Source organism: Kogia breviceps, chromosome 4, assembly GCF_026419965.1.
Source record: "Kogia breviceps isolate mKogBre1 chromosome 4, mKogBre1 haplotype 1, whole genome shotgun sequence".
In the NCBI taxonomy this organism is placed as follows: domain Eukaryota; kingdom Metazoa; phylum Chordata; class Mammalia; order Artiodactyla; family Physeteridae; genus Kogia; species Kogia breviceps.
In genome coordinates this window covers 180,703,430-180,730,930 of record NC_081313.1, presented here as the reverse complement: position 1 = coordinate 180,730,930, position 27,501 = coordinate 180,703,430, and the positions used below count along the sequence as shown (strand labels likewise).

General features: G+C 58.0%; 2 protein-coding genes and 1 long non-coding RNA gene across 17 annotated transcripts in view; 2 read left to right on the top strand and 1 right to left on the bottom strand.

The window, feature by feature from the left end:
- Positions 1-12,960, top strand: part of TCF3 (transcription factor 3) — a 35,691-nt gene extending 22,731 nt beyond the window's left edge. The window contains exons 7-19 of one of the 15 annotated variants that reach the window (XR_010840480.1): positions 654-783; positions 1,485-1,534; positions 2,690-2,792; positions 2,876-3,045; positions 3,137-3,269; positions 3,650-3,708; positions 3,810-3,888; positions 4,677-4,750; positions 5,099-5,260; positions 5,335-5,437; positions 7,841-7,970; positions 8,145-8,345; positions 10,560-12,960. Coding sequence is in view for 14 of the 15 variants with exons in the window: in XM_067033164.1 (XP_066889265.1) it covers positions 654-783; positions 1,485-1,534; positions 2,690-2,792; positions 2,876-3,045; positions 3,137-3,269; positions 3,650-3,708; positions 3,810-3,888; positions 4,677-4,750; positions 5,099-5,437; positions 7,841-7,970; positions 8,145-8,345; positions 10,560-10,705 (1,614 nt within the window). In the remaining variant the exon portion in view is untranslated. Of the gene's footprint in view, positions 1-653; positions 784-1,484; positions 1,535-2,689; positions 2,793-2,875; positions 3,046-3,136; positions 3,270-3,649; positions 3,709-3,809; positions 3,889-4,676; positions 4,751-5,098; positions 5,438-7,840; positions 7,971-8,109; positions 8,346-10,142; positions 10,370-10,559 lie in introns of those variants that run through there. The other 14 variants (XM_059060180.2, XM_059060182.2, XM_059060181.2 and 11 more) reach the window with 14 other exon arrangements.
- On the bottom strand, positions 300-17,806 carry LOC131754510 (uncharacterized). Its single transcript, XR_010840481.1, has 3 exons — positions 17,686-17,806; positions 6,087-7,924; positions 300-2,395 (listed from the first exon to the last, which is right to left on the bottom strand). It is a non-coding gene; the product is annotated as an uncharacterized lncRNA (long non-coding RNA).
- Positions 17,807-17,874: 68 nt separating this feature from the next.
- UQCR11 (ubiquinol-cytochrome c reductase, complex III subunit XI) lies at positions 17,875-21,975 on the top strand. Its single transcript, XM_059060207.2, has 3 exons — positions 17,875-18,092; positions 21,195-21,334; positions 21,821-21,975. Exons 1-2 carry the CDS (start codon positions 18,043-18,045, stop codon positions 21,313-21,315), a joined length of 171 nt encoding a protein of 56 aa, XP_058916190.1. The 5' UTR covers positions 17,875-18,042; the 3' UTR covers positions 21,316-21,334; positions 21,821-21,975.
- Positions 21,976-27,501: the final 5,526 nt, after the last annotated feature.

Genomic DNA, 27,501 nt, shown 5'->3' with positions numbered 1-27,501 from the left:
CCCTGCCCCTGCCTGCAGTCCTGGGACCTCAGGGTGCGTGCAGCTAGGCCCCGCTGCGGGCAGCGCCACCTGTGTGCACACTGGGCCTCAGCCAGGTCGCAGCCACTGAGTGCCCGCGGGGCCCCAGGTCGTCGGCCAGGGGCAGAGCTTGCATGGCCCCATCTGTCCCTGCGACGCCCCTGAGCCATGGAACGTCTGACTTGCCCATTTCACGGACAGGAAAGCCGAGGCTGCAGCACTGCACCTCGAACCCCAGTCACCGTCCATTTCCTGGGAAGAGAGTCTATTTCAAACTCATGTCTGCGAGATTAAACCGTTTACCTTAGGCGGGGCATACGTACGAAGTAAAACACACAGATTTCCTTGACACCTGAAACATAGTTGTGCCCGTTTAGTGCTCAGGCAGCGACACATTTTCAAGCTTGACAGTGTTTCTCTCCCCGTCTTTTTCCTTCATGAAAATGACAGTCGGTAGTGTCTTAGAGAAACGCCACCAGTGTCAGCAGGGAGCAGGGAGGGACCTATGCCCCAGGTCACTGTCACCCCAGGACCCTGCCATTGGCCTGGGCCCTTGCTCTTGCCTTTGTTGTTTTAAGCCAGAATGGCCTGGGGGCTGGGCAGGGGACCGCCTGCTGACCCTCCCCCTCCCTCAGGCCAGCTTCCTGCCCAGTGAGCTGGCCCTCAGCAGCCCGGGGCCGCTGTCCCCCTCGGGCGTCAAAGGCGGGCCCCACTATTACTCCTACTCCAGTCACCCTCGGCGGAGAGCGGCGGATGGCGGCCTGGGTGAGTGGGGCGGTGGCGGGGCGGCGGGGACAGCGGTCCCCGGGGGTCCTGGCGGTCGGTGGCGGTCGCGTCCTTTGAGGTCGGGCAGCGCTGAATTGGCGCAGCGAGGGTCCCACAGCCCTCGGTCGCTTCTCTGGCCATACACACCCTGCGCACCGTGCGGTTCTGTCGAAAGACGCTTCGTTTAGCGAGGTTGCTTTGATTCAGTGATGGTAAAGTCGCCCGCGCAGAAGTACACAGGTGCCAACGCGGGCCCACAGCGAGCGGGACCAGGACCCCGGCTTCCCATCAGGGCCGCGCTGGAGCCAGAAGGCTGGCGGCACCCGGCAACCGTGGAGGCACCCAAGCCAGGGTTGGGGCTTAGCAGTTCGGCGAGGGGGGAGCCTGCAGGTCCGGGACTCGGCGACCGGGCGGCTGCCGGGAGCCGGGGCTCGCAGAGCAGGCACCGACTCCTGTGTCCATGAACCCTGCGACCCGGCTCCCGGCACCCACCCGCCCCCTGAGTTCTCCACATGGGCCCGAGGCTGGTTTAGGTCATTCTCTTAGTAGGGGAGCTTGGGGGTCTCTTCTCTGAGCTGCAGGGTGGGGCCGTCTCCCACCCCCTAGTGACAGGAATGTCCAAGCGGGAAGGGCCCCCTGCACCCCTCCCGGTGGTGAGGGTGGGAACGTGGCCGGGGTGCTCACTCCTCTTGTCCCAACAGACACGCAGCCCAAGAAAGTCCGGAAGGTGCCACCGGGTCTCCCATCCTCGGTGAGTTGTGGGACAAACGGGCCCCCACAGGCCGAGCGCCTCTCGTGACCCCCTCCCGAGGGTGGGCTGGCCCTGCGTGGGGTCTGATGAAAGCCCCGTGGGCTCAGCTGGACTTCTCCCCTGAGGCCCCAGCCCTGACGTAGTTGGGAAATCCTTCCTTGGGTCTAGCCTGGGTCCCTCCTGCCTTAAGAGAAGGTGGTTTCCTCTGGCCGAGGCGCCTCAGAAAGGGTGTGAACGGGGTCCTGGAAGCGGGAGCAGGCGGGTGTCCTGGTGGCCAGTTAGAGGGTTTCCCGCCCCGTCCACCCTGCTTGGAGCTGCCCTCTGCCCCTGCCCCGATGCCTGGTGGCTGGCGGGCTGCCAGGCCCAGCAGATGGGGCCGAGCCGTCAGCGGCTCCCAGCACCGTGCTCCCGAGACTTAATCACGTTGGGAGAGAAAAGGCAATTTGCTGGACCCTGGCTCGGCCACCACCCTCTCTGCTTGCCTTCTGTGCTGAGCCCCGGAGGCTGAATCTGGCCCGTACCAGGCCGCAGGCCCAGAGGCTGTTTTAAGACTCAGCTCGAGATGTCACATCCTGGAACATCAGAGCTGAGAGGCCCCTGAGCCCATTTTGTCCTACCGTCTCTGGGCACTTGCACCCCGCTTTCTGCTCCAGTGCCGGGGCAGACGTGGCCAGTTGACCCCAGCGCTTTCCTGCAGTGCCCGGTCCATCAGGGTCAGCGCTGATCCTTGAAAGCCTTTGTTGTCTCGCTGCTCTGGGGCAGAATATTCCCCCGGGGCCCTGCCTCTGAGGCCCCCAGGTCTTGTGTGATCAAGGTTGGAGTTAAGGCAGGTTCCAGTGCTGGGGGTGGCGCAGCTGGGCTCTGCTGGGTCAATAGGAGTTTACTGGATTAAGGAGGGAAAAGGCCGTCCGGGCTGGGGGTCCGGTCTGCAGAGGCCTCAGGCGCAAGGCTGGGACTATGGGGAGGGCAGGAGGTGGGGGTGGAGAAGGGACAGCAGAGAGGTGCGGTTTTAGAGGGAAGGTTTGGAAAAGCACAGGGAAGTGGGGCTGTGGGGGTGGACCACCATCCAGGTGGAGGGGGAGCTGCGGTGGGGGCTGGCCGGTCCCCACCCCGCCCGGCCCCTCCTGCCTGACTACGCCCGCTGGCCCAGCACAGGTGTACCCACCCGGCTCAGGTGATGACTACAGCAGGGACACGGCCACCTACCCGCCCACCAAGATGCCCAGCGGCACCTACCCCGCCTCCTTCTACGTGGCAGGTACTTGAGGGCTCGCCCCGCGTTGCCGGGGGTGGGACCCGGGCTTCCTCTGCCTGCACACCTCACCGTTCCCCTCTCCGCAGACGGCAGCCTGCACCCCTCGGCTGAGCTCTGGAGCCCCCCAGGCCAGGTGGGCTTCGGGCCCATGCTGGGCGGGGGCTCATCCCCCCTGCCCCTCCCAGCAGGTGGCGGCAGCTCCGTGGGCGGCAGTGGCAGCGGTGGGTTTGGCGGCCTGCACCAGCACGAGCGCATGGTAGGCCCCGCGGGGTGGCCCTGGCCAGGGCGGGGGGGAGGTGTGTGGGCGGTGCCCGTCTGACCCCTCCTGCCCCATCCCCCGCACGCAGGGCTACCAGCTGCACGGAGCAGAGGTGAACGGCGGGCTCCCGGCTGTGTCCACCTTTTCCTCGGCCCCCACGGGCGCCTACAGCAGCGTCTCCAGCCACACGCCCCCTGTCAGCGGGGCTGACAGCCTCCTGGGTACGGCCCCCTCTGCCCACACCCCCAGTGGGCTCAGGATCCAGCCCTGGGTATCATAACTGACTGCATGCCCCTCGCCTGGCTCGGGCTCCTCGGGCCCAAGTAGGTCCCACCGTTCATTTGGGGAAACTGAGGTGCAGCGAGGGGGCTGCTCACCCTGAGCCCCGCAGCCTGCCTGTCCCCGGAGCACTGTGGAGGCACGTGGTGAGGCGTCAGGAGACGCCCGACTGAGACCGGGGCTGCCCACGGCCAGGCTGCGGCATCCGTGCAGGCAGCTGCGTGCAGAAGGGAGCTCCCCGTCGGCCGGGGCGAGTAAGCCCGGCCCAGGTACTGGGGCTGCTGCATCCCAGACGCTGGGCCTCACCTCTCTCCACTCATAGGCTCCCGTGGAACCACGGCCGGCAGCTCTGGGGACGCCCTTGGGAAGGCGCTGGCCTCGGTGAGACTCGGCACGTGGTGGGTGGCTGGGTCGGTGACCAGGGAGGCTGACTCCTGACCGGCCACGTGGTGGCCCTTTTTCTCTCCCTGTCCCCGTCACAGATCTACTCCCCAGACCAGTCAAGCAATAACTTCTCATCCAGCCCCTCCACCCCCGTGGGTTCCCCACAGGGCCTGGCAGGTCTGTGCAGCGCGCTGGGGGAGGGGAGCTGACTGTCGCCCTGGGTGGGCGGGGTGCTGGACAGACCACATGCCTCACAGCTCACGCTCCCATGGCCGTCGAGGAGGGCTCCCTAGAGGATGGGGGGGGGGGGGCTTCCAAGCCAATGCTCCTAGGTCACAACAGAGGCAAAGGTCGGGAGGCGTGACGTGGCAGGCCGTGCATTGTGAGCATGAGGGGCAGGTGGGATCCGGCGGAGGTCTGGGATGCCCAAGAGGCAGAGCAGCCGGCCCGAGACCCCTGCCTGGGCTCCGGGACGTGGGCATGTTGGCGTCTATTCACCCCAGAAGCTGTTAGGCACCTACTGTATGCCTCATGTTCAGCTTTGCCAAGGGGGCCGGGTCCCGTCCCTAAGAGGGTGCACCCGGGGCTCAGCCAGGGGCCGTGGAGAAGTAAGGGCCACAGGTCTCCGGAGGGCGCACAGGCCCGCACGGTGCCTCTGGGGCTCCAGTGGGGCAGGACTGGGAGGAGCCATCTGCCCCGTGGGTTGCAGTTGGAGAAACTGAGGCTTAAAGATGTGACCTGCCCACTGGGTTTACACCCCAGCCTGGCAGAGCTGTCGGGCCAGCTGGGCTGAGATTCAGATGTGGGGCCCTTCTTAGACTGCCCTGTGGGCGTGGGAGCCCCTGTGTGGCCAGTCTGGGCATCACAGCCGCAGACTCCCAGCCCAGCCTTTCTTCTTCCCTGGGTCAGGCGGCACAGACACACCCCCCACCCCCCACCCCCTCACACGCATCTGCCCCTTCCAGGGACGTCACAGTGGCCTCGAGCAGGAGCCCCCGGTGCCTTATCGCCCAGCTATGATGGGGGTCTCCACGGCCTGGTGAGTGTCCTGGGGGCCGCGGAGGGTGCACCCTCATGGGAGCGCGGGGAGCAGAGCTGCTTGTGAACACACAGGGACACCCGTTTGGAGTAGGGGGCAGCTTCGCATGTCTGCCACGGCCACAAAGCCACATCCTGTAAGAGGTCTCAGGTGTTGTGGAAACAGCAGAATGTGTGACAGGACAGGTGCCCCTTGACCAAGTTAAACTTCTCAGCTAATTTGTTGGGAACAGGGTCCAAAGCTGGCGGGTGGCCATGGCCTGAGGCCCGCAACGGGCAACTAGGCTGTCGGTAGCTAGCTGTATGGGGTCCCGGCGGCCCAGGCCCCTCACCCCTGTCCACCCCACAGCAGAGCAAGATGGAGGACCACCTGGACGAGGCCATCCACGTTCTCCGCAGCCATGCCGTGGGCACAGCGGGGGACGCGCACGGGCTGCTGCCCGGCCACGGGGCGCTGGCCTCGGGCTTTGCTGGCGCTGTCGTGCCATTGGGAGGGCGGCACGCTGGCCTGGTGAGTGCTGGGCGAGGGCAGTCTGGGGGGTGGGCCGGGGCCAGGCCAGCACTGATGAGCCCCCTCGTCCATAGGTGGGCGGCAGCCACTCGGAGGACGGCCTCTCCAGTAGCGGCGGCCTCGTGCACAACCACGTGGCCCTCCCCGACCTCTCCCGGCCACCTGACTCCTACAGCGGTAAGTCCCCATGACATCTCCTGTGCAGGGGTGGCTGCACCCCAGGGTGGCCGGTGCCGTGGGCCCACCAGTGGGCGTCACTCCTTCTTGGAGCCACATTCCTCCTCTGGAAAATGGGGACTGAGAACCACCCACCGTCCTTCCTGGCGGCCTGTGGGCTATCCTTGCTGGCGGCCTGTGGGCTAGGCGCTGTCCACCCCCATCTCCAGTTGAGGAAACTGAGGTCCAAGGTAACCTAACTGGGCCCTGCTGCTTCTGGGGTGGGTTGCTACCTCCCTCTCTGTTCACCCGATCAATTGGGAGAGTCCCAAAGGGCATATGTTTTGCGTCCATCGTGCGTCTGGCACTTTTCTCGGCACCAGGGAACAAAACAGATCGGGCAGAGAAAGGGGGTGACTTGTGTGGAAACTGGAAGGTGAAGGGAGCGTGTCAGGATGAATGCTGGGGAGAAAGGGGTGTGGGGCGGCTGCGCGCGTGCAAAGGCCCTGGGGCAGAGCTGTTCCTTGTGTGTTGGAGGAACATCGAGGAGGCCCATGTGTCTGGAGCAGAGTAAGCGAGGAGGAGAGAGGGAGGAGGGCAGGGACAGGAAGGGACGGGGGAGGGGACGGGGCAGGTCGTGCAGGGCCTGGGGGAGGACTTAAGCTTTTACCCTAGGGAGGTGAGGGCCCTGGAGGGCTGTGGGTAGAAGAGGGGCGGGGCCTTGCTCGGGTGCTCATAGATGCCCTCTAGTGGCTGCTGCCGGAAGGACAGACTTCGGTTGGAAGTGGGAAACAGGGCAGAGGGGACTGCTGGTCCAGGAGGAGTGGTGTGGGTGGATGCTGTGGACCGGCCTGTGAGGGGCCAAAGAGGGGCAGTGGTGGGCAATTTCCAGGTGCTTTGAAGGATTTGCAGATGTGGGGGAGGAGGTACAGTTCCGGTCTGTAGGTGATGTCTCAGGGTCCTTGGCACACGGTGGAGTTGATGGTGGGGAACCTGGGCAGGCCCCCGGTCCTGGGCAGATGAGGGGGGGCAGGCACGGAGGGGCCTGGGGGAGGGTGCACTATGCTGGATGGATGCTGGTTGAGGGCCCCGTCAGGGCAAGTGGGGCGGCGTTGGTGGAGTTCTGGGTTGTTAACTGTCCAGTGTAGAGGGGGGCGAAGTCACTTGGCATGAGGTTATCCACAGAAGGGGTAACGGTGGCAGGCTTGCACATGCCCACTGGGGTTTGGGGCCCTGGGTCTCACAGGGACCTGTCCCAGCGTCGCTTAATGCTGACCCTGCAACAGCCGGTGAGACGAAGGCCTAAAGAGGATCCAGGACTCCACCCACCCTGCCCCCACAACCTGGTGAACACTACGGTGTACCGCGTGCTGTGCGCATTAGACAGCAAGGCCCCCTGAACCCGCCACACCACCCTCACGCCTGCCTCGGGACCTGCAGCCCCAGAACCAGCCTGGCTCTTGACTTGCGCCTCCCGGTGTCTAGATGTCATCACTCCACACCCGGGTGGCGTCTGGGGACATCTGTGGCTGTTGTTACAGGCAGCAGTGCCGAGGGAGCCCCTGAGCAGGTCTCTTAAGCACTGTCCCCGTCCTGCGGTTCAGCTGCGGGAGAGCCCGGGCCGGTCCCTCGGCCACGTGGCGGTTTCAAGCAGCTGTGTGCCCTTGGCCGCGGGTCTCTTTATGTGGCCTCTGGGGGTTTGGTGAGTCGTCGTTGTCCTGAATGACTTTACCGCCGCCCGACTGCTCGCTCAGCCGCCACACAAGGACCAGCCCTGGCCTCACGGGACACTAGGTCCCGCCCCACCCTGGGCCCAGGCGTGGGCGCTTTCCCGAACCTTCCGCGAGCATCGTGTCTCCTGGCGGCGGGTGTGATTCTGGGTTGGAGGGTTGCTGGGCACACACATGCCCGCCTTTTCCAGATAAGGTGGGAAGTGTTTTCCAAAGCAGTCACACCCAGAAACGATACTCAAGACCCGCAGCGTTTCCGCATTTCCTGATGTCGCAGATTGCAGGCTCCCGGGGGCCCTCCCTGCTCCCCTCGGGCCTCTCCATCCCGTCTGCACTGACTTGTAGCAGTTCTTTGGGATCGTGGGGACCTGCCCTTTGTTGGCTTGTACGTGACAGCGTCTTCTGTCCGGTGGCGCAGCCGCTTATTTTCTTGGTGATGAGAAGTTCTCAATTTTGATATATTCAGGTGTATCGATTTCTATTTCTTTTGAGGGCAGCTCCTTAACGTTTTAGGGAACAGTTTTTCGCCCCTGAGTGGCCACGACATTTCGGTGCACTTTCTCCCGAAGGCCTTTCGGTCTGTGGGGTCTGGAACGGGTGCCCGCGTGTGGCGTGAGGCCGGTGTCCCGCTCTCGGTGGGCTTCTGGGTGGCTTGCCGTTGCGAACGGAGGCCCCTGACTCCGGCCCGTTGCAGATCTTGGGCGCGGCGCCGCCCCGGGGCCCGGTGACATCAAGCGGGAGGAGCAGGAGGACGAAGAGAACGTGGCGGCCGACACCGCTGAGGACGAGAAGAAGGACCTCAAGGCCCCGCGCGCCCGGACCAGGTGCCGCCCTCCCCCACCCCCACAGGCCGGCTGCGCATGCTTGCGGGGGCCCCTCAAGGTACCCGTGCACAGGCACGGGGCGCCGGCTCCCGTTGCCCGGCCCCGCCTCACTGTCTCCCTCTGGCCCCTGGCCCCGTAGCCCGGACGAGGACGAGGACGACCTTCTCCCCCCAGAGCAGAAGGCTGAGCGGGAGAAGGAGCGCCGGGTGGCCAATAACGCGCGGGAGCGGCTGCGGGTCCGAGACATCAATGAGGCTTTTAAGGAGCTGGGGCGCATGTGCCAGCTGCACCTCAACAGTGAGAAGCCCCAGACCAAACTGCTCATCCTGCACCAGGCCGTGTCGGTCATCCTGAACCTGGAGCAGCAGGTGCGAGGTCAGTGGGGGCGCCGCTCCCCTCCCCCACTGCTGCCCTCGCTCTCCCCTGCTCCCTTCCTGGAGCCCACCTCCCCTGCGTGACATCCCCTGCTGCGACCTTCCTTCCTCCCCCTGTGACCTTTTCCCTGCAGTGACCTCCCCCTGCTGACTTTCCGCCTCCTACAGTGACCAGCCTCCCTTCAGTGACTGTTCCCATTTCCCTGCTGTGACTGTCCACCCCCCCACCCCCCATGACCATCCTCCTCTGCAGTGACCGTTCCCTCCTCACCGTGGGCCCTCTGCCTGGCCAGGCCCCATTGCTGCCTCTAGTGGGGTTTTTGGCTGTGCTGCGTTAGCAGGCGGGATCCTAGTTCCCCAACCAGGGGTTGAACCCGCACCCCTTGTAGTAGAAGCGGGGGGAGTCTTAACCACTGAACCGCCAGGGAAGTCCCATCCCCTTGTCCCCTCTGAAGTGAGAGGAACACACTCTGGACTCCTAGCCCCATAGCCCTGGGCACTTGGGCACAGAACTGTGTCCTCAGACCCGAAAGACCCCACCTGCCCAGCCCTTCTTTCTGAGGAGGCCCAGAGCCCGGCTGGCAGGGACTCGTGCCCCCTGGCTCCCAGAGACTGTCACTGTCACTCTTTCTGAGCAGACACTGTGTGGGGTGCCTGAGCCCATCGGTCTCCACCTGCAGGTGGGGTTCACTCTCCATCCCCAAGGCTGAGTGAGGGTCAGGGAGGCTGTGTGACTCCCTCCAGCTGATTCCTTAACGACCCCCACCCCACCCCACCCGCCCCGTTAACCCTTTCTCTCCTGCAGCGCTGTCGCTTGGACTGGAGCTAGGGCCCTGGCCTGCCGCCCACTGTCCCCTGAGCTCTGGGGTTTCCGCGTCCCCACGGCGGCGTGGGCATCACGCCGCGTCCGCCCGCCTTTCTGCTCTCTGCCCCCCGTGCTCCCCTACCCTGGCCGCCCACCTCCTCACTCCCACCGGCTGCCCTCCTTACCTCGCACTTGCGCCCGAGCGCTGAAACGGCAGGGCTGCGACCCGGGCCTTTCCTCCCCCACGGCCCCCGTCGGGACTTGAGGGAAGAAAGGGGCCCCGAGGCCTGTCAGTTTGGTCTGCACGCTTGTCCTGAGCTCCACAAGCTCCGGCCGCCGCCGCCCGCGAGGGTCGCTCAGGCCCGAGGGCAGGGTGGGGGGGCAGGACGGGCTCCCAGGGAAACAGGCAGATGGAGAGGTTGCTCGTGCAGAGCCCCGCAGTGCTCCACTGGCGGGCCTGAGCTGGGGTGTGGACCCCATGGTCAGCTCTCTGAGCTCCTATTCCAGACTCGTTGGGGGGACTCAACACTGTGCCCGCTGCCCAGCGGTTACAGCACAAATGCCAGGCCTCGGGCCTGCGGGCAGGGCTCAGGGTGGCCACTCCAGGCCCAGCTCTAAGGAAGCCAGGGTCCAACGTGGGGCAGGTGCAGTCTTGTGGCGCCCAGGCATGAGGGGTCTCCAGGCTGTGAGCTGGTTTGCTTCTGTGGACTCAGTGTCCTGAGCTCTGGGAGCCCCGGAGGCCCAGCTCTCCTTCACCCAGCAAGCAGCTGCTCTGAACGGGGAAGGTCGTCATCCCGCGGGGGGCGGAGGGGGGGCGCGGGGGCCTCCCTGCTTCCTGGGCACAGCGAGCGGGCGGGGTCAAGGGCCCGGCTCCTGGCAGATGCGCGGGTGGGGGTCAAGGCCCCGCCTCCTGCCAGGCCCACGGCATGCGCACTCGCAGCCAGCGGGTGCCCTCCCGCTCGGGACTAACGGGGCCCCGGTGCTGTGACCCAGCAGTACGGAGGAGGTGCTGTCCCTGGAGGAGAAAGACCTGAGGGACCGGGAGAGGCGCATGGCCAATAACGCGCGGGAGCGGGTGCGCGTGCGGGACATTAACGAGGCCTTCCGGGAGCTGGGGCGCATGTGCCAGCTGCACCTCAAGTCGGACAAGGCGCAGACCAAGCTGCTCATCCTGCAGCAGGCCGTGCAGGTCATCCTGGGCCTGGAGCAGCAGGTGCGAGGTAGGCGCCCGGGCCGGCCCCGCCCCGCCCTCCTGCCCACCGGGGACCTGAGCCGCCGGCGCCCTCCGACGCTCTGGCCTTCTCCGGGACGGGGACAGGTCGAGAGACGGAGCAGCCCTGCGGGGCCCCCCCCGCCGTGTTCTTCCTCCCCTGGGGACCCTCTCCCACAGTGCTCTCCCCCTCCCCCCAGAGCGTAACCTGAACCCCAAAGCGGCCTGCTTGAAGCGGCGAGAAGAGGAGAAGGTGTCGGGCGCGGTCGGAGACGCTCATCAGATGGTGCTGCCGGCCGCGCACCCCGGCCTGGGCGACGCCCACAACCCCGCCGGGCACATGTAACGGCAGCGCCGCCCAGACGGGCGAGCCCACCTTGCTCCAACCTGGGACGGTCACGCCAGGCGCCTGGTCCCCACCCCACGCAGCGCAGCCCGTGGTCAGTCTCTAGCCAACAGCGCCCCGGGGGCTCCGGAGGCCAACATCACCGCCAGGTCTCTGCCCTGATGGATCCTGAAACTGCGTCTCAGCCCTGCTGCCCAGGCCTGGGCGGCAAGGAGCATTGTTTTTGTTTTTGGTTATATACACGTTGTCAGACAAGAAAGAAAATGAATGCCTTAAGTATAAAACGTGAAGACTCAAACACACCGTTCACAGGAGGGAAATGCTGTGCGGAGCCAGCTTGGTCGGCAGCCACCAACCAGCAACTTGTGCCTACGCCTGGGAGGGTTTTTTGTTTTTTGTTTTTTTTTTTTTAAGAAAATAAAAGGAACCTTAGTTATGAGAAGATTTTTTTTTTTTTTAAATAATGTAGAAGAAAATTAGTAAGACTGATGCCTTTGGTCTTTTTTTTTTTTTTAGCTTTTTTTGCGTATGTTTTATAAGCAACAAATTTTTTTGTATCAAAGTTCTCGTGTCTCTTGCTATTTTTGCTGCTGTTTCTAGAAGTGAGCATTGCATTTCATGATCAACAAGGTTATTAAAAATTGTATTAAGAAGACCCCAGGACTTCCCTGGTGGTCCGGTGGTTAAGACTCCAAGCTCCCAATGCAGGGGGCACGGGTTCAATCCCTAGTTGGGGAGCTAAGATCCCGCGTGCCACGTGGCGTGGCCAAAAGACTTTAAAAAGACCCCGTGTAAACTTGAGGTTCCCCCCCCCAGCCCTGGGAGCCACTGGACCAGGGGTGGCAGGTGCTGCCCAGTTCAGGTTCTAGCGTGGGGGGCTTGCTCTTGTGGTTTGCTCCCTGTGAGGTAGTGGGTGGGCCCTTGCCTGGTGGGGGCCTCCCCTGCCCGGCCTGCTCCCCTCCCTGAGGAAGGGGGGGACACCCTGCTGGGGCACCTCCAAGGAGGCAGGGACGCTCCCCTGTCACACAGCCGAGGTTCCTCCCTGCAAGCAGCTCTGGTCCCCCAGGCCCCTGCCAGCCCCACATCCCTCCAGGCCCTGGGACCTCTCTCAGATGGGACTTTGTGAGGACCAGCATTCCTGGGTCCGGGACCTGCATTGTTGAGCATGGTGCTGGGGGGCCTCCCTGAACACCCCATCCTTCATTCTCTGAACTCTGGCACAGAGGCCCCCTGCTCCCCAAGTGGCCGTCCTCGTGTGGACTGGGGAAGTTACAGGATCGCCCTGCCCAGAAAGGGCCCCAGGCTGTGTGTCAGGGTTGACGCCCCACTGCAAACCAGAAGGGTGAGCCGCCCTCAGGCCCTGGGCGCCAGCTCCCAGGCCTCCCCAAATAGCCCTCTCTCCCGTGTGGTCAGGGGAACCCACTTGGCCTGTGCCGTCCCAGGTTTAAACGAAGTCCAGGGTGGTTGGTCACCTTACGTGTCACCTGGGCACGGGCTTATGCCGGCTGGGGTTTCACCTGCCCTCCCTTTACCCCCTGCAGAGAGGCCTTACATACCCCCAGGCTGGCTGCATGCACCCCACCCTACCAGCACCGCAGCTGTCTCCCCCAAAACCCCATCCTCGCTCCCCGGAGCACCGGGGCAGCCTGACGCCTCAAGACTGGAACTCCCCACGGCTGGGGGCCGGGTGCCCCACGGGAAGCTTGAGGGAACCCCAAGGCCAGCACGAGCGGGACATCCCAGCTTGGGCCCGGGGCCACCTCCAGGTCCCTGGGGTCTGCCCCTGAGACCGATCATGGGACTCTCCTTGGTGACTCCCCTGGTCTGTGGGTCTTGTCTCTCTTTGGGGAACCTGCCTCAGTTTCCCTCTGCCTCGGGCCTAACCCACAGACCCAGATGGGCAGGGGCCGAGGACCCTCTGTGGCCCCCCGAGGCCCGCAAACTTCTGAACTGTGTATTACATATATAATTTAAGTTTTATATATTTTATATATATATAATGAGATTAACCCAGCACGGGAAAAAGTAGCCTTGGGGGAGGGGAAGAACCACAATTACGGGGAAAATTGTGCTCTGAGTGCCTCAGGATAACTGATTTTTTTAAAAACAAAAATTTTTTAAGTAGAATAATTTTATATAAGTGTCAACACAGCTGGCTGAATTCTTTGGGATTCTTGATAACGATCCTCTTTAAAGTCGATTTGGAGACCTGTACATAACAGCACTGTAGCAATAAATGTGACATTTTATGACAATGCTCTGCTGTCCCTGGATCTTTCAGCTGCTGTGTGCTTACAGATGAAAAGAGGGTTTGGGAGGGTGGTGCCCCTGGCGTCGGTGTCAGCGTAGGCGCTCACTAGATGGCCTGAGTACATTCCACCAAGGATGGCCCAGGGGATTGTGGGCTCACCTGCACCGCACGTCTCCTGGACAGCTAAAACAACAGCTAAAACAGCTCGGCGGGCGGGCGGCTTGGGAACCACAGGAATCTTTCTCACACATTCCAGAGGCCAGATGTCCCAGGTCCAGGTGTGGTAGGGCCGCGTTCCCTCCTGACAACCCCCACCCCACGAGAGTCCTTCCTGCCTCTTCCAGCTTCTGGGGGCCCCAGGTGTGCCTCGGGTTGCAGCCGCATCACCCTGATCTCCACCTCCATCTTCAGGTGGCCTCTCCCCGTGTCTTGTGTCCAGGCGTCCCTCCTACACACACACCTGTCATTGCCCTAGGGCCGCAAAATCTCTAGCATGACCTCATCTTAACCAATCACATCTGCAAAGACCTTATTTCCAAATAAGGTCCCGTTCACAGGCTGTAGCAGGGGTGGGGGGCGGTCAAGACTTGAACATGTCCTCTTGGGAGGACACAGTTCAGCCCTCAACACGGGTTCGATGGGATGGTGGTGAGCAAGGCCGCAGACACTGGGAAAGGTGGCCACAGTGATTCCTTGTTCTAGAAGCAAAGTTCCTCGGGCAAAGCCAGGGGCCTGCACTTGGAATAAGGGCTCCCGGGATGTGGAAGCTGACTGGCTCCTGGTGGAAGGCCACTCCCTGAGTTTGTATGTATGTATGTATGTATGTATGTATATATTTATTTATTTTAACACCTTTATTGGATCCCAATGCAGGGGGCCCAGGTTCTATCCCTGGTTAGGGAACTAGATCCCTCATGCCGCAACCAAGACCTGGCGCGGCCAAATAAATAAATATTTTTTAAAAAAACATAAATATTAAAAAATAAATAATGTAATACACCAAAACCCACTGAATGATGCACATTGAATGGGTGAGTTGTATGGTGTGTGGATTATATCTCAATAAAGGTGTCTAAAAATACCTTAAAGGTGCCAAAATCCTTATCCGGGGAGACGTTGCCTCTCTGTCCCAGCAGGGGTCGGCTCCATGGAAATTTCTGGGAGGAGCATCTGCTTGACTCAGGTCAGAGAAATCTGGTGGCAGGGGGTTGGGCACAGGGAACCTGGGGTGGTGGATGTGTGTGTGGCTTGACAGCGCCAGTGGTGTCGCAGGTGTGTTCCTGAGTCCAAGCCTTTCAAAGCCTGCGGCTCCCCATCTGCTGGATGCCCACCGGGCCCTCCAGGGCTGACAGAGAACCCGCAGAGCCTGGTCCTGGAGCAGCCCTGATACCTGCAGGCCAGGGAGGGAAGGGACATGCCTGACTGAGACAGACGGTGCCGGGCTGCAGCAGGGTGATGGGAGCCACAAAAGAAAGGCCCACGTCCTGACCTGTGAAGGACACCCTATTTTGAAAAAGGGTCTTTGCAGATGTAATCAAGTTAAGGATCTCAAGATCATCCTGGATTAGGGTGACCCCAAATCAATGACAAGTGTCCTTACAAGAGACAGAACACAAGAGACACAGAGGAGAAGCCACGTGACAACAGAGGCATGCAGCAACAAGCCAAGGGATGCGGGGGGGTGGGGGTGGCAGGGGCCAGAAGCTGGAAGAGGCAGAAAGGACCCTCCCTGGAGCCTCTGGGGGGACCACAGCCCTGTGACACCTTGATGTCAGACATATGGTCTCCAGAACTGGAAGAGGATAAACCCCTGTTGCTTTAAGCCACCCAGCTTGTGGTCATTTGTCACGCAGCCACGGGAAATTAATAGCATCTGTGCCCTTTTTTAAAACGGCAAAACATCCAAATGCAACAGGGACTCCTCATACCTTGCTGCTGGGAACACAAACGGATACAAGGACTTTGGAAAAGACTTCGGCGGTGCACCTGAAACTAACATGTTACACGTCAATTACACCTCAACAATAATAAAAGCGTTTGGCAGTTTCTTCTACAGTTAAACATAAGCCTCCCCTACAAGTCAGCCAGCAGCCAGTCCACCCCAGTCATCCACCCACGAGACCCAAACACACACGTCCACACAAAGACCTGGATGCAACTGCTCACTGCAGATTCCTTTCCCATCGCCAAAACGTGGAAACAACCCAAATGTCCTTCAGCAGGTCAGTGGGTAAACACAAGCGTCCACCCACTCCATGGACCACGACTCAGCAGTAAAAAGACTGAACCGCTGACAGAAACAATGGCTTGTTTGATTCAAAACAGCTACGCTGCGTGGACAAAGCCAGACACCAAAGAGAACATACTCTATGATTCTTGGTAGAAAAGTCTAGAAAATGCAGACTAATTCACAGTAGCGTGGTTGTAGGGGCTGGAGGGGGAAGTGGGTGGGGTCCCAAAGGGGCAGGAGGAAACTTCCAGGGGACGAGGGGGAGGTGTTCATTATCTCCACAGTGTGATGGTTTCATGGGTGTGCACATACGTTGAAATACCAAGTTGTATGTTTTAAAATGCGTGCATTTTTGTAGGTCAAGTATACATCAGTAAAGTTGTAAAAACTGTAAAAGAAAAGAATCCAACAGATGAACGGATAAACACCATGTGGTCCCTCCGCACACGGGAGCATCACTCCGCCCTGAAAAGGGGTGAAGCCCTGACACTCGCTGCCACGTGGACGGACCCTGAGAACACGATGCTCAGTGAGAGAAGCCAGACACAGAAGGACACACAGTGTGGGACTCCATTGATGGGAAACGTCCAGAACAAGCAGATGCACAGACAGAGAGTGAATTCCTGGTTGTCAAGGGCTGGGAAGGGGGTGGGGGGTGGGGTGACTGCTGATGAGGACGGGGCTTCTATTGGGGTGATGGAATGTTCTGGAATTAGATGGAGGTGGTGGTCGCACAACCTTGGGAATGTACTAAAGACCACTGAGTTCTACACTTTACAAAGGTTAATTGTATGTTATGTGAATTTCACATTGACGGAAACAAGAAAAATCGTTCCGTTTCCTGAGGGCCAGATAGGCATCCTGCATGGAACCCAGGAGGCCAGGGCAGAGGGCCAGCAGGGTGCGAGGGAGGCCAACCGTTCTTGCTTATTCACCATCTCTTCTGGTCACAGAATCCTGGTATTCTCTTTTGGGGATCCTCCTCCAATCTCAGCCCACATCCTCAAATGAGAGCGGCCAACGCTGCCCTGTTTCCACAGCACGTGAATGAGAACCAGCTTAGGGGCATTTTCTGTGATTATTGGGAAAGAGGTGCCATCTTCCTGCAAGGGTTGCTGGAATGTCAATCAAGAGTTTCTGGGTGCCTCTGCTCAGAGTTCACCACAGAGTAAGGGCAACACAGAGGAAAGAAGAGCCGAGAGATAGAACGTTCATAATGACATTGCTAGACTCCTGGATGCAGCAGTGCCTGAAGCCATCTAACATGCCACATAACTTCCTTCTGTTCTCTTAAGCCAGTTTTTGTTCTTCGTTTATCACTTGAAACGAAAAGCATTCTGCCTCGTGAGCTGAAGTGCATTAAGCAGAAGAAGCGATGCGGCAGAGCTTCAGAAACTGCTGGATCCAGGACCTGCAGCCCCAAGGCCTCTATGCCCACCTCTGCTCATCTTTTCACGCAGGTCTATTCTCTGTCTCATGATTTCTAATCTCTATCTCAGATTCTACAATCTCCAGGGTGGCCCCTACATCCCACTTTTTTTTTTTTTTTTTTTTTTTTTTGCGGTACGCGGGCCTCTCACTGTTGTGGCCTCTCCCGGTGCGGAGCACAGGCTCCGGACGCGCAGGCGCAGCGGCCATGGCTCACGGGCCCAGCCGCTCCGCGGCATGTGGGATCCTCCCAGACCGGGGCACGAACGTGTCTCCTGCATCGGCAGGCGGACTCTCAACCACTGCGCCACCAGGGAAGCCCAATCCCACTTTTTAAGTTTCCATCGAGGACAGAGACTTAATTCAGGTCCTCTCTGATCCCAAGCTCAAAAATCCCAGGGCAACTGGAAAGGCGGAGAAGCAATGTCCAACTCAACAGCAACGAGCACCCCTCCTGCCCAGACCGTGGTCTCCAACCAACCCCCTGGTTGGAGGCCAGAGCTAGGTGAGAACTTGCAGCCCTCTGGGAACCGCAGTCTTGGAGGGTGCCGAGGGGCCGACCCCAGCAGGATAGGCTGGGCTGGGCAGACAAACCCCACGGTGTCCAGTCCGCATCTCCAAGCCTGCATTCGACGCTGGGACCCCGGAGGCGGTGAAAGGAAAAGGCGAGCCCGAGCGAGCCTGGGGCGGCGGAAAGAAGAGGGAAGAGGACCCACCTGTCCTGGGTCCATCAGCTAACAGGTGTCATCCTTAATGTTGACAGCGAGAGGAACCAGGCCTCCCTCTGCTGCCGGAATGAGGAATCACTCCCAATCGAAACGTGCAAACCATTTCCCACCGAGCCTCCGAGCAACAGACAACAAAATGCCAGCAAACCGAGTCTCGGGGAAGCGCTGTCATCTGGCCAAGGTCCCACACACAGCGAGTCCAGTGACAACGCCTAATTCCTCCAAAAGGGAGTTCAAATCCCACCCTTCCCCTCTGTGCGACTCTGGGCTTAATGCTACCCCGTCTGGCCTATTTCTTTAACTGTAAATAAAGTTCAGGCACGTAATAAGGTCACAAACTCACCAGTTAAATGTCGCGGGCCACACTTAGTCGCTGGACGTTGCGCAGCTTGGGGCCACTCTGACCGCCAGAGCGGAGAAACAGACCCCGCGTCCCCACGTCACGTGGTCATAAAGCCCCGCCTCCCGGGCCCTCCCACTCTAGTCAGTTTTCTTCAGACCCTCCCCGGAAGTGAGTGCAAATATCTTCCGAGTCTGCGCGCGCAGCGGCGGCGGTCCCCGATCTCGCGCGGTCAGCCCACCCGGGATTGGCCGGGCAGGGCGGGGCCTCCCTGCGGGCCTGCGCGCTGCGGCGGCCGCGCCTGCGCAGTGCGCCCGAGCCGGCGGGGCCAGGGTCACCCTGAGCTGGGACGGCGCCGCTATGTTGGAAAGGTTCGTGGGCCCGCGCTACCGCCAGCTGGCCAGAAACTGGTGAGGATGCGGCTACCGCCCCCGGACCCCTTGTCCTCCCAGGTCCCAAATGGGGAAACTGAGGCACAGAGCGGCAGCGCGGTCTGCCCCGCGCGTGGCTGGCTCCCGACCCTGAGGCGCTCTGCCTGGGGGCCGCGATGGTGCCCACCCAGTCTGCGCCCAGCACCCCCGGCTTAGCTCCTGGGGCCTGGAAACTGACCCTGTGCGCTCCTGGCTTTGCTTTTGTTTGACGTTGTGAAGCCGAGGGCTGCGCCTGTCCTTGACTGACCCCTGTGGGAGGCGGGTGGGATGGGGATGACCCCACGTGCTAGCCGGGATTGGGGAGCCCACGACGTGAGGCGCTGAGAAACAGGGGGCCTGTACTCCGCAGTCGTGCCCCTGAGCCCCGGCAGGGAGAGGTGACGGGTGGGAACTGTCCCTGGACAGTGGCGCCGGCAGGGACCTTCGGGTGGACAGTGACAGTGGCGCTTTACAGCTGGGGCGACCCAGGCTCAGGACGAAAGGCCGTCCCTGGCATCGGGTGGGACCGCCAGCGGCCCCTGCAGCCCCTACCGCGGGCGGCTCGAGCCCCCGGGCGCTGTCGGTCCATCCCCATCTGCGCGTGGTCAGAGCAGCGACCCCCTCATCCAGGCTTTCGTTCAGTCGGCGGCAGCACCCACTGAGCACCTAGTGTGTGCTTGCACCTACCACTGAGTCGGGTGCCAGAGACACAGCGATAAACGGAACCTTCCTGGCTGACGCTCTAGGTCGTGGACCAGAAAAAAACTAAACCGATGTGATCCATAGCATGAGGTTGATGTAAAGTAATAAACGGGGTGGGTGCAGCCAAGTCCCACCCGCACTGGCTTCCGGAGGCCAGGAAGCGGGACTCACCTCCAGGAGGCACTATGCAGTTGTGGGGTCTCAGGCTCGGAGCATCCGGGCTCACCAGCTGGGTACTCTGCACTCGGCTCCTCCCCGAACCCTGGGCGTTTTCCTGTGAGCAGGGGGAGGAGACGTGGTGAGGGTCGAGGGACTGTCAGCAACAGCATCACCTTCGGTGCCCCGTGGAGGTCAGGTGTGTGGCCACCTCCCTCTCTGTGAGCTCCACGGGGCCCCAAGGGGAGTAGCCAGAATGATTGCGGGGGGGGGGGGCGGTGGAGGCCTCCCTGAGGGCAGGCTCCTCTGACATCAGCACCCCTCAAAGCTGTTGGGCTGTGAGAGGAAAGATTCCCTCTCTGTTCGTGACACCTGCCCCAGAGCCTGTTCCAAAAGCAGCAGTAACCCAGGACCCCAACAAGGAGCAAAGTTGAGTTGTATGGGCCTCTCCCCAGGGAGCAGGGTGTGTCGTTGGCGAGGCAGGTTGGGCAGGGGGTGTTGCTGCTTCCATCTCTCCACCCCAGGCCCATGGGTTACGGCGATCCGGTGAAGTGGGCACCCATGCACAAATTCTGCCCCTGCACAGACCAGCGATGGAGCCTGTGAGAGTTCTCTGTTGCTGCATAACAAAGAGCCCACCAAATGTAGGAGCTTTGCAGACATTCATTATCATTTACTGTGGGTCAGGAATTGGAACACAGCTGAGTGCCCTGCTCAGTGTCTCATCTGAAGGCTTTACTGGAGGATGTGTTTCCAGGTCACACCTGTGGTTGCAGCAGGGGGCCACCCTCAGTCCTCTGCCACAGGGGCCCCTCTACAGGGCAGCTCACAAACTAGCAGCTGGCTCCCCGCAGAGAGGGTAAGAGCAAATGGAGCCAGTCTCAAAGCCCATCTCAGAAATGACATTCCCTCGCGGACCAGTGGTTAGGACTCGGCGCCTTCACTGCCGGGGCCTGGGTTCAATCCCTGGTCGGGTAACTAAGATCCCGCAAGCCGTGTGGCGCGGCCAAAGAAAACCAAACCAAAACAAAAGAAGTGACAGCCCATCATCTCTGGTATTTGATTTCATCAGAGGCGAGTGACTGGATCCTGCCGACCTCAAGGGGAGGGGCTGTACAGGGGTGTGAACACCAGGAGGTGGGACTGTTGGGGCCATCCTGGGCCCTGCCCATCACTGGACGTAAATGTGGAGTGTGGTGGTCTTGGAGTCCCTGCCTCGGCTCTGCACCCGGTGGGCTGTGTCCGGGGCATGGCTTGCCCTCTCTGTGCCTTGGTCTCATCTGTGAGACAGGGACCCTGATAAATCACACCTCCCTCAGTCCATCAGCTGTGTCTCAGGGATCGAGCTGCTGCAAACCACGTTAACGTGCCTACCTGCTAAGTTTAGATATCCTTATGCTTTACAAGCTTGGGCTTTTTCTTTCTTTCTTTCTTTCTTTTTTTTTTTTTTTTTTTGGTGGTACGCGGGCCTCTCACTGCTGTGGCCTCTCCCATTGCAGAGCACAGGCTCCGGACGTGCAGTCTCAGCGGCCATGGCTCACGGGCCCAGCCGCTCCTCGGCATGTGGGATCTTCCCGGACCGGGGCACGAACCTGCGTCCCCCGCATCGGCAGGCGGACTCTCAACCACTGCGCCACCAGGGAAGCCCAAGGCTTTTTATTTTTCTAGTGGAATTCCTCAAATAAAACCTTAAGCAGGGACTTCCCTGGTGGCGCAGTGGTTAAGAGTCTGCCTGCCAGCGCAGGGGACCACGGGTTCGAGCCCTGGTCCGGGAAGATTCCACATGCCACGGAGCTACGAAGCCTGTGCGCCACAACTACTGAGCCTACGCTCTAGAGCCCGCGAGCCACAACTACCGAGCCCGCGTGATACAACTACTGAAGCCCACACGCTCACAGCCTGTGCTCCACAACAAGAGAAGCCACCACAATGAGAAGCCCGTGCACCGCTCCTAGAGGAAGCCCGCGTGCAGCACCGAAGACCCAGTGCTGCCAAAAATAAATAAATATACTAAAAAAACAAAACAAAAAACTCATGCATATCCTAATATGAAAGCAGATGGGAATGGAGTTGCCTCAGGGCCATCTGCCTGGTGCCTGCCCTCGGGGTCATCAGCAGGATGTGTCCACAAGCTGGGCAGGGCCAGGTGCGTGGGGTGGGGGGCGCCTGATAAACGGCAGCTTGGGATGGGGGGGGATCCAGCCACGCTACCGGGAGGGTGAGGCCTGACCCCCATTCTTGCAGGTTACCCACAGTGGGCATGTGGGGCACCGTGGGAGCCTTGGGGCTGGTGTGGGCCACTGACTGGCGGCTGATTCTGGACTGGGTGCCCTACATCAACGGCAAGTTCAAGAAGGACGATTAATTAAACCCATCCCCCTCTGGTAAGTTTCAGCAGCTGTCGGCTGATGTAGCCCGGGATTCCTGAGCAGCAGAGGAGCAGTGTTCCCCGCAGTTCCAGGGCTGGGCCGGCAGGTGTTAGGGGCTCACCTGGAGAACCCTGCCTGAGGGCGGAGCCCTGCACTAGCCTCCTGCCTGGTGGCGCAGAGCTGCCAGCCAGCAGCCTCGGTTTGTGGGGCTGGGGAGTGGGCGCTGCCCCTCGGGGCTCAGTCCTAGAGGCTGAGCCTGCACCCTGGGTGGGGCGGAGGGATGCCCCGTTTTACAGACAGGAAAGTGGAGGCTTCCCTCCCTGGGCGGGCTGCTGTGAGCACTGACGAGCCCGGCGCCGTGCTGCCCGCCTGACAGCCCAGAGTGCACGCGCATCCCCATTTCACAGACTCCTAAGTGGCACAGCCAGCTCTGGTGTGAGAACCTGTCTGTGGCGCCTGCTCTTAGCATCTGCTGCTCACCCTGCTTCGTTCCCCCTCCAGGTGTCTGGTGGTGCTGTCCCCTTCCATCTGCATCTGGAACGGCCCCGGCTCTTGGGATTGACCTCGAGGAAATACACGGCGCGAGTTAGGTTTCCTATTTTGGTGGAAGCAGCTTTGGTGTGTGAACACACACGGCATTAAAGCTCACTCTGAAACCTGCTGGCCTGCATGTGCTCATGCTGGGGCTTGGTTATCTTGACTGCAGGCCCAGGGGCCCAGATGACCCGGGGAGCCTTTCAACTCCAAAACTGCAAATCTGCAGTTTCCCAGTGGCTGGCAGACATGGTTTGATTACTGCAGATGTTTAGTGGATAACACCTGCACGGGGTTTTTAATCTATCGCTGCCTTAACAAGTTACCCTTGACCTAATAGCTCAAGACAAACATTCATTATCTCTCAGTGAGAATTTGGGAGTGATCTGTCTGGGGGTTCCTGGCAGAGGGTCCCTCATGAGGTTGCAGTAGAGGCATCGGCTGCATGATGAAGGGTGGCACCGGGGTGGGGTGGGGAGTCGGGGTTTCCAGGAGGCCCCCTCACGTGGCTCCTCCCCATGTGGGCCTCCCAAACGCTGCTTGAGCTTCTCTACTACACAGCGGCCCAGGAGCAGGCAGGGAGAGCCTCTGTGCCTTTTATGGCCTACTCAGGACTCTCAGGCCATCTGCTCCACATCTTATTCGGCAGAAGTAGGCTCTGTGTCTTGAAGGAGGAACATCAGAACCTGCAGACATGTTAAACCATCACCGGGGATACAAAAATGAGCAGGTACACGAGGATATACTGCATACAGGCAGTTCCCTCCAACTCCTGCCAAGTTCTGGAAAATTCTAGAAACGTTCTATTTGTGAAGAAGAGCTGTTTAATTAGTCTGTTTGGGCTGCCACAACAAAACACAGGCCAGGCAGCTTAAGCTCCAGAATGAATGGAGGCTGGAAGTCTGAGCTCAGTTCTGGCAGGGTTGGTTCCTGGCGAGGGCCCGCCTCCTGGCCTGCAGACAGCCTCCTTCTCACTGCATCCTCACGTGGCCTCTCCTTGACATGAGCAAGTGAGCTCTCCAGGGATTCTTAGGACATGCTAATTCTAGGGGACCAGGGCCACACCCTTCTGACCTCATTTAACCTTGTTTGCGGGGGCATCTCCACATGCAGCCACACTGGGGGTTAGGGTGTCAACACATACATTTCAGGGAGACACTTTCAGTCCACAGCAGCTTTGTATATTTTAACACAAGTAGTGGCATGTTCTACACATTTTCTGCACAAACATTTTCCACCTATGGCTTATTTCCTGGAAGCCATGCCACTGGAAAGCACAACGCATCATGAAAAAGTATACAAATAAGGGATTTCCCTGGTGGTCCAGTGGTTAAGAATCCACCTTCCAACACAGGGGTTGCAGGTTCGATCTTAGTTCGGGGAACTAAGATCCCACATGCTGCGGGACAACTAAGCCTGTGTGCCCCAACCAGAAGTCCGCAACGAAAGATCCTGCGTGCCACAACGAAGACCCAAAGCAGCCCAATAAATATTTTTTAAAAGTCTGCAGGGCTTCCCTGGTGGCGCAGTGGTTGAGAGCCCGCCTGCCAATGCAGGGGACACGGGTTCGTGCCCCGGTCCGGGAGGATCCCACGTGCTGCAGAGCGGCCGGGCCTATGAGCCATGGCTGCTGAGCCTGCGCGTCCAGAGCCTGTGCTCCGCAACGGGAGAGGCCACAACAGTGAGAGGCCCGCGTACCACAAAAAAAAAAAAAAAAGTCTGCAAACAAATGCTGGAGAGGGTGTGGAGAAAAGGGAACCCTCCTACACTGTTGGTAGGAATGTAAACTGGTGCAGCCACTATGGAGAACAGTTTGGAGGTTCCTTAAAAAACTAAAAATAGAATTACCGTATGATCCAGTGATTCCACTCTTAGGCATATATCTGGAAAAGATGAAAACTCTAATTCGAAAAGATACATGGAGGGCTTCCCTGTTGGCGGAGTGGTTAAGAATCTGCCTGCCAACGCATGGGACACGGGTTTGAGCCCTGGTCCGGGAAGATCCCACATGTCTCGAAGCAACTAAGCCCGTGCGCCACGACTACTGAGCCTGCGCTGTAGAGCCCGTGCGCCACAACAACTGAAGCCCGCGTGCCTAGAGCCCGTGCTCCGCAACAAGAGAAGCCACCGCAATGCGAAGCCCACGCACCGCAACAAAGAGTAGCTCCCACTCACCGCAACTAGAGAAAGCCCGCACGAAGCAACAAAGACCCAATGCAGCCATAAATAAGTAATAAATAAACTTATTTAAAAGAAAAAAACTACATAAAAACATATTGTATAAAGGGGGACTTCCCTGGTGGTCCAATGGTTAAGACTCTGTGCTTCTAATGCAGGGGGTGTGGGTTCAATCCCTGGTCGGGGAACTAAGATCCCACATGCTGCGCTGAGCAGCTAAAAAATAAAATAAATTTAAATGTAAAATAACTAAATAAATAAAAATATCTTCCTATAATGTCTTGTACTAGGTTGGTGTTCAGTAAATATTGCTTTAAAAAATGTATAAAGGGCATATCTTGCTCATTTTGTCTCACTTTAAAATGGCACAGTACTGTTCAATCTGTATTTAAATTTTTTACATTTTGTATACAAATAGCTCCTACAATTCAATAACAAAAAACACAATCCAATCGAAAAATGGGCAGAAGACCTAAATAGATACTTCTCCAAAGATGGCCAACAGGCACACGAAAAGATGCTTAACATTGCTAATTATTAGAGAAATGCAAATCAAAACCACAGTGAGTTACCACCTCACACCAGTCAGAATGGCCATCATTAAAGAGTCTACAAATAATAAATGCTGGAGAGGGTGTGGAGAAAAGGGAACCCTCCTACACTGTTGGTGGGAATGTAAATTGGTGCAGCCACTATGGAGAACAGTATCGAGGTTCCTTAAAAAACTAAACATAGGGACTTTCCTGGCAGTCCAGTGGTTAGGACTCCGTGCTTTCACTGCGGAGGGCCCTGGATCAATCCCTGGTTGGGGACCTAAGATCCCACAAGCCGCATGGCGTGGCCAAACAAAAACAAAAAATAGAACTGCCATATGATCCAGCAATCCACTCCTGGGCATATACCAGACAAAATGATCATTTGAAAAGTTACAAGCACCCCAATGTTCATAGCAGCATTATGTACAATTGCCAGGACATGGAAGCAACATAAATGTCCATCGACAGATGAATGGATAAAGAAGTTGTGGTACATATACAATGGAATACTACTCAGCCATCAAAAAGAATAATGCCATTTGCAGCAACAGGGATGCAACTAGAGATTGTCACACTAAGTAAGTCAGAAAGAGAAAGACAAATACCATATGATACCACTTACGTGGAATCTAACATATCTACAAAACAAAAACAGACACAGAGGAACAAACTTGTGGTTGCCAAGGGTGGGGAGGGATGGAGTGGGAGTTTGGGATTAGCAGGCAAACTATTGTATATAGAATGGATAAATAGCAAGGTCCTACTGTAGAGCACAGGGAAATACATTCAATATCCTGTGATAAACCATAATGGAAAAGAATATGAAAAAGAATATATGTATGACTGAGTCACTTTGCTGTATTGCAGAAATTAAACACAACATTGTAAATCAACTATACTTATACTTCAATAAAATTTAAAAATTTTTTGAAATTCTGTTCATCATGGATTTTTTGCATTCATTTCGGATTGTTAAAATATTGCATTAACTGCCATTAATCTTCAAGTTTTTGGCACCCACTAAATTTTCTGCTCAAGGTAAGTGCCATGAATGCCTCATATTAGCTTGCAGGAATGCTTGGCTGGGGACATCTGTGGTTGTCACGACTCAGGGGGTTCTCCTGGAATGAGTGGGAGGGGCCAGGGATGCTGCTTCACACCCCACAGTGCCCAGGATGACCCCACAGAGAATGCACTGGCCCTGATGGCAGCAGTTGCAGGGGAGAGAGACCCTGCCTCCGAAAGTCTTTTCAAGGTCCTCACATGGCATCTCCTAGTTTAATTTCTATCTTTCACCTTGTGGAGACAGGCAGGAGAAGGCATCTGCTTGGGGACTGGGCCAGCAGGCCTAGGCAAAGAGTTTAGTTCAAAGGAGCAGCGCCCAGCCCAACGGGAGAGGAGCTGGGCAACCCCCATCCCTCCCATCCAGGCCTCCTGGCTTCTTGTCTCTGTGTCTGCCGCCAGCACCCTGGGTCACGGCCACCCTCCCAGTCAGGCCTCTGGACCAGTCCCTTGGGGACAGTCCTTGGCTTGGGCCAAGTAACACCCAGAAACCCACTGTCTATGCTCTGGGGTCAGCCTGGACCCGAGGGGGTCAGATTCCCTGAGAAGCAAGTGAGACCAGCGGGGCTGGTTCTTGAGGTGGAGGTGTTGCATTTCCATCATCCAACCATGAGGTCAAATCCAACACCACATGTCCATGGGTATACGACTGTCAAAACCCAGAAAAGAACAATGGAGGATGTGGAGAAATCAGAGTCTTTGTTCGCTGCTGGTGGGAATGGGAAATGGGGCAGCCACAGTGGACAGCAGTCTGGCAGTTCCTCAAAAAATTAAACATAGGGCAACAGGCACATGAAAAGATGCTCAGCATCACTAATCATCAGAAAAATGCCAATCAAAATCACAATAAGGCGTCACCTCACACCTGTCAGAATGACTATTATCTAAAAGTCTACAAATAAAAATGTTGGTGAGAATGTTGTGGAGAAAAGGGAACCCTCCTACACTGTTGGTGGGACTGTAAATTGGTGCAGCCATTATGGAGAACAATAAGGATGGTTCTGCAAAAACTAAAAATAGAAGTACCATATGACCCAGCAATTCCACTCCTGGGTATATATCCAAAAGAAACAAAAACACAAATTCAAAAAGATACATGCACCCCAGTGTTCAGATCAAAATTATTTACAATAGCCAAGACACGGAAATAACCTAAGTGTCCAGCAACAGATAAGTGGATAAAGATGTGGTACATATATATAATAGAATATTACTCACCTATCGAAAAGGAAATTTTTGCCATTTGCATCAACATGGATAGATTTGGAAGGTATTACACTAAGTGAAATAAGTCGAACAAAAATAAATACTGTATGAAACTGGTCATCTATGGAATCGAAAAAATACAGCAAACTAATGAATATAACAAAAAAGAAGCAGACTCACAGATATAGAGAACAAACTAGTGGTTACCAGTGGAGGGGGAGAGGGGCAAGATAGGGCTCGGGGGTGGGAGGTACAAACTGCTGGGTATAAGATTGGCTCCGGGATGTACTGTAGGACATGAGCAATATTGCCAATATTTGGTAATAACTAAATGGAAAGCACACTTTGAAAACAGTATAAAAGTTACAAAGAAAATAATGTTTTGCCCTTCTCAAAAAATGAACAAAAACAAAAAATTAAAATATAGGATCGCCACGTGATCCAGTAATTCCAGCTCTGGGTGTGCACCCAAGAGAAGTCAAAGCAGGGCTGGGGTGGTGCTGGGGTCTCCTGTCACAGGAAGGCTGACAACATTTTCCTTTAAGCAGCTTCACGTGCTTTCACTGATTACAATGCACGCGTCTATCTTTGCAACTTTGATTTTTAAATGAAAACGAAGTCGCACACGCTGAGAGAAAACACAACAGCGACCAGCACTGCTCTCTC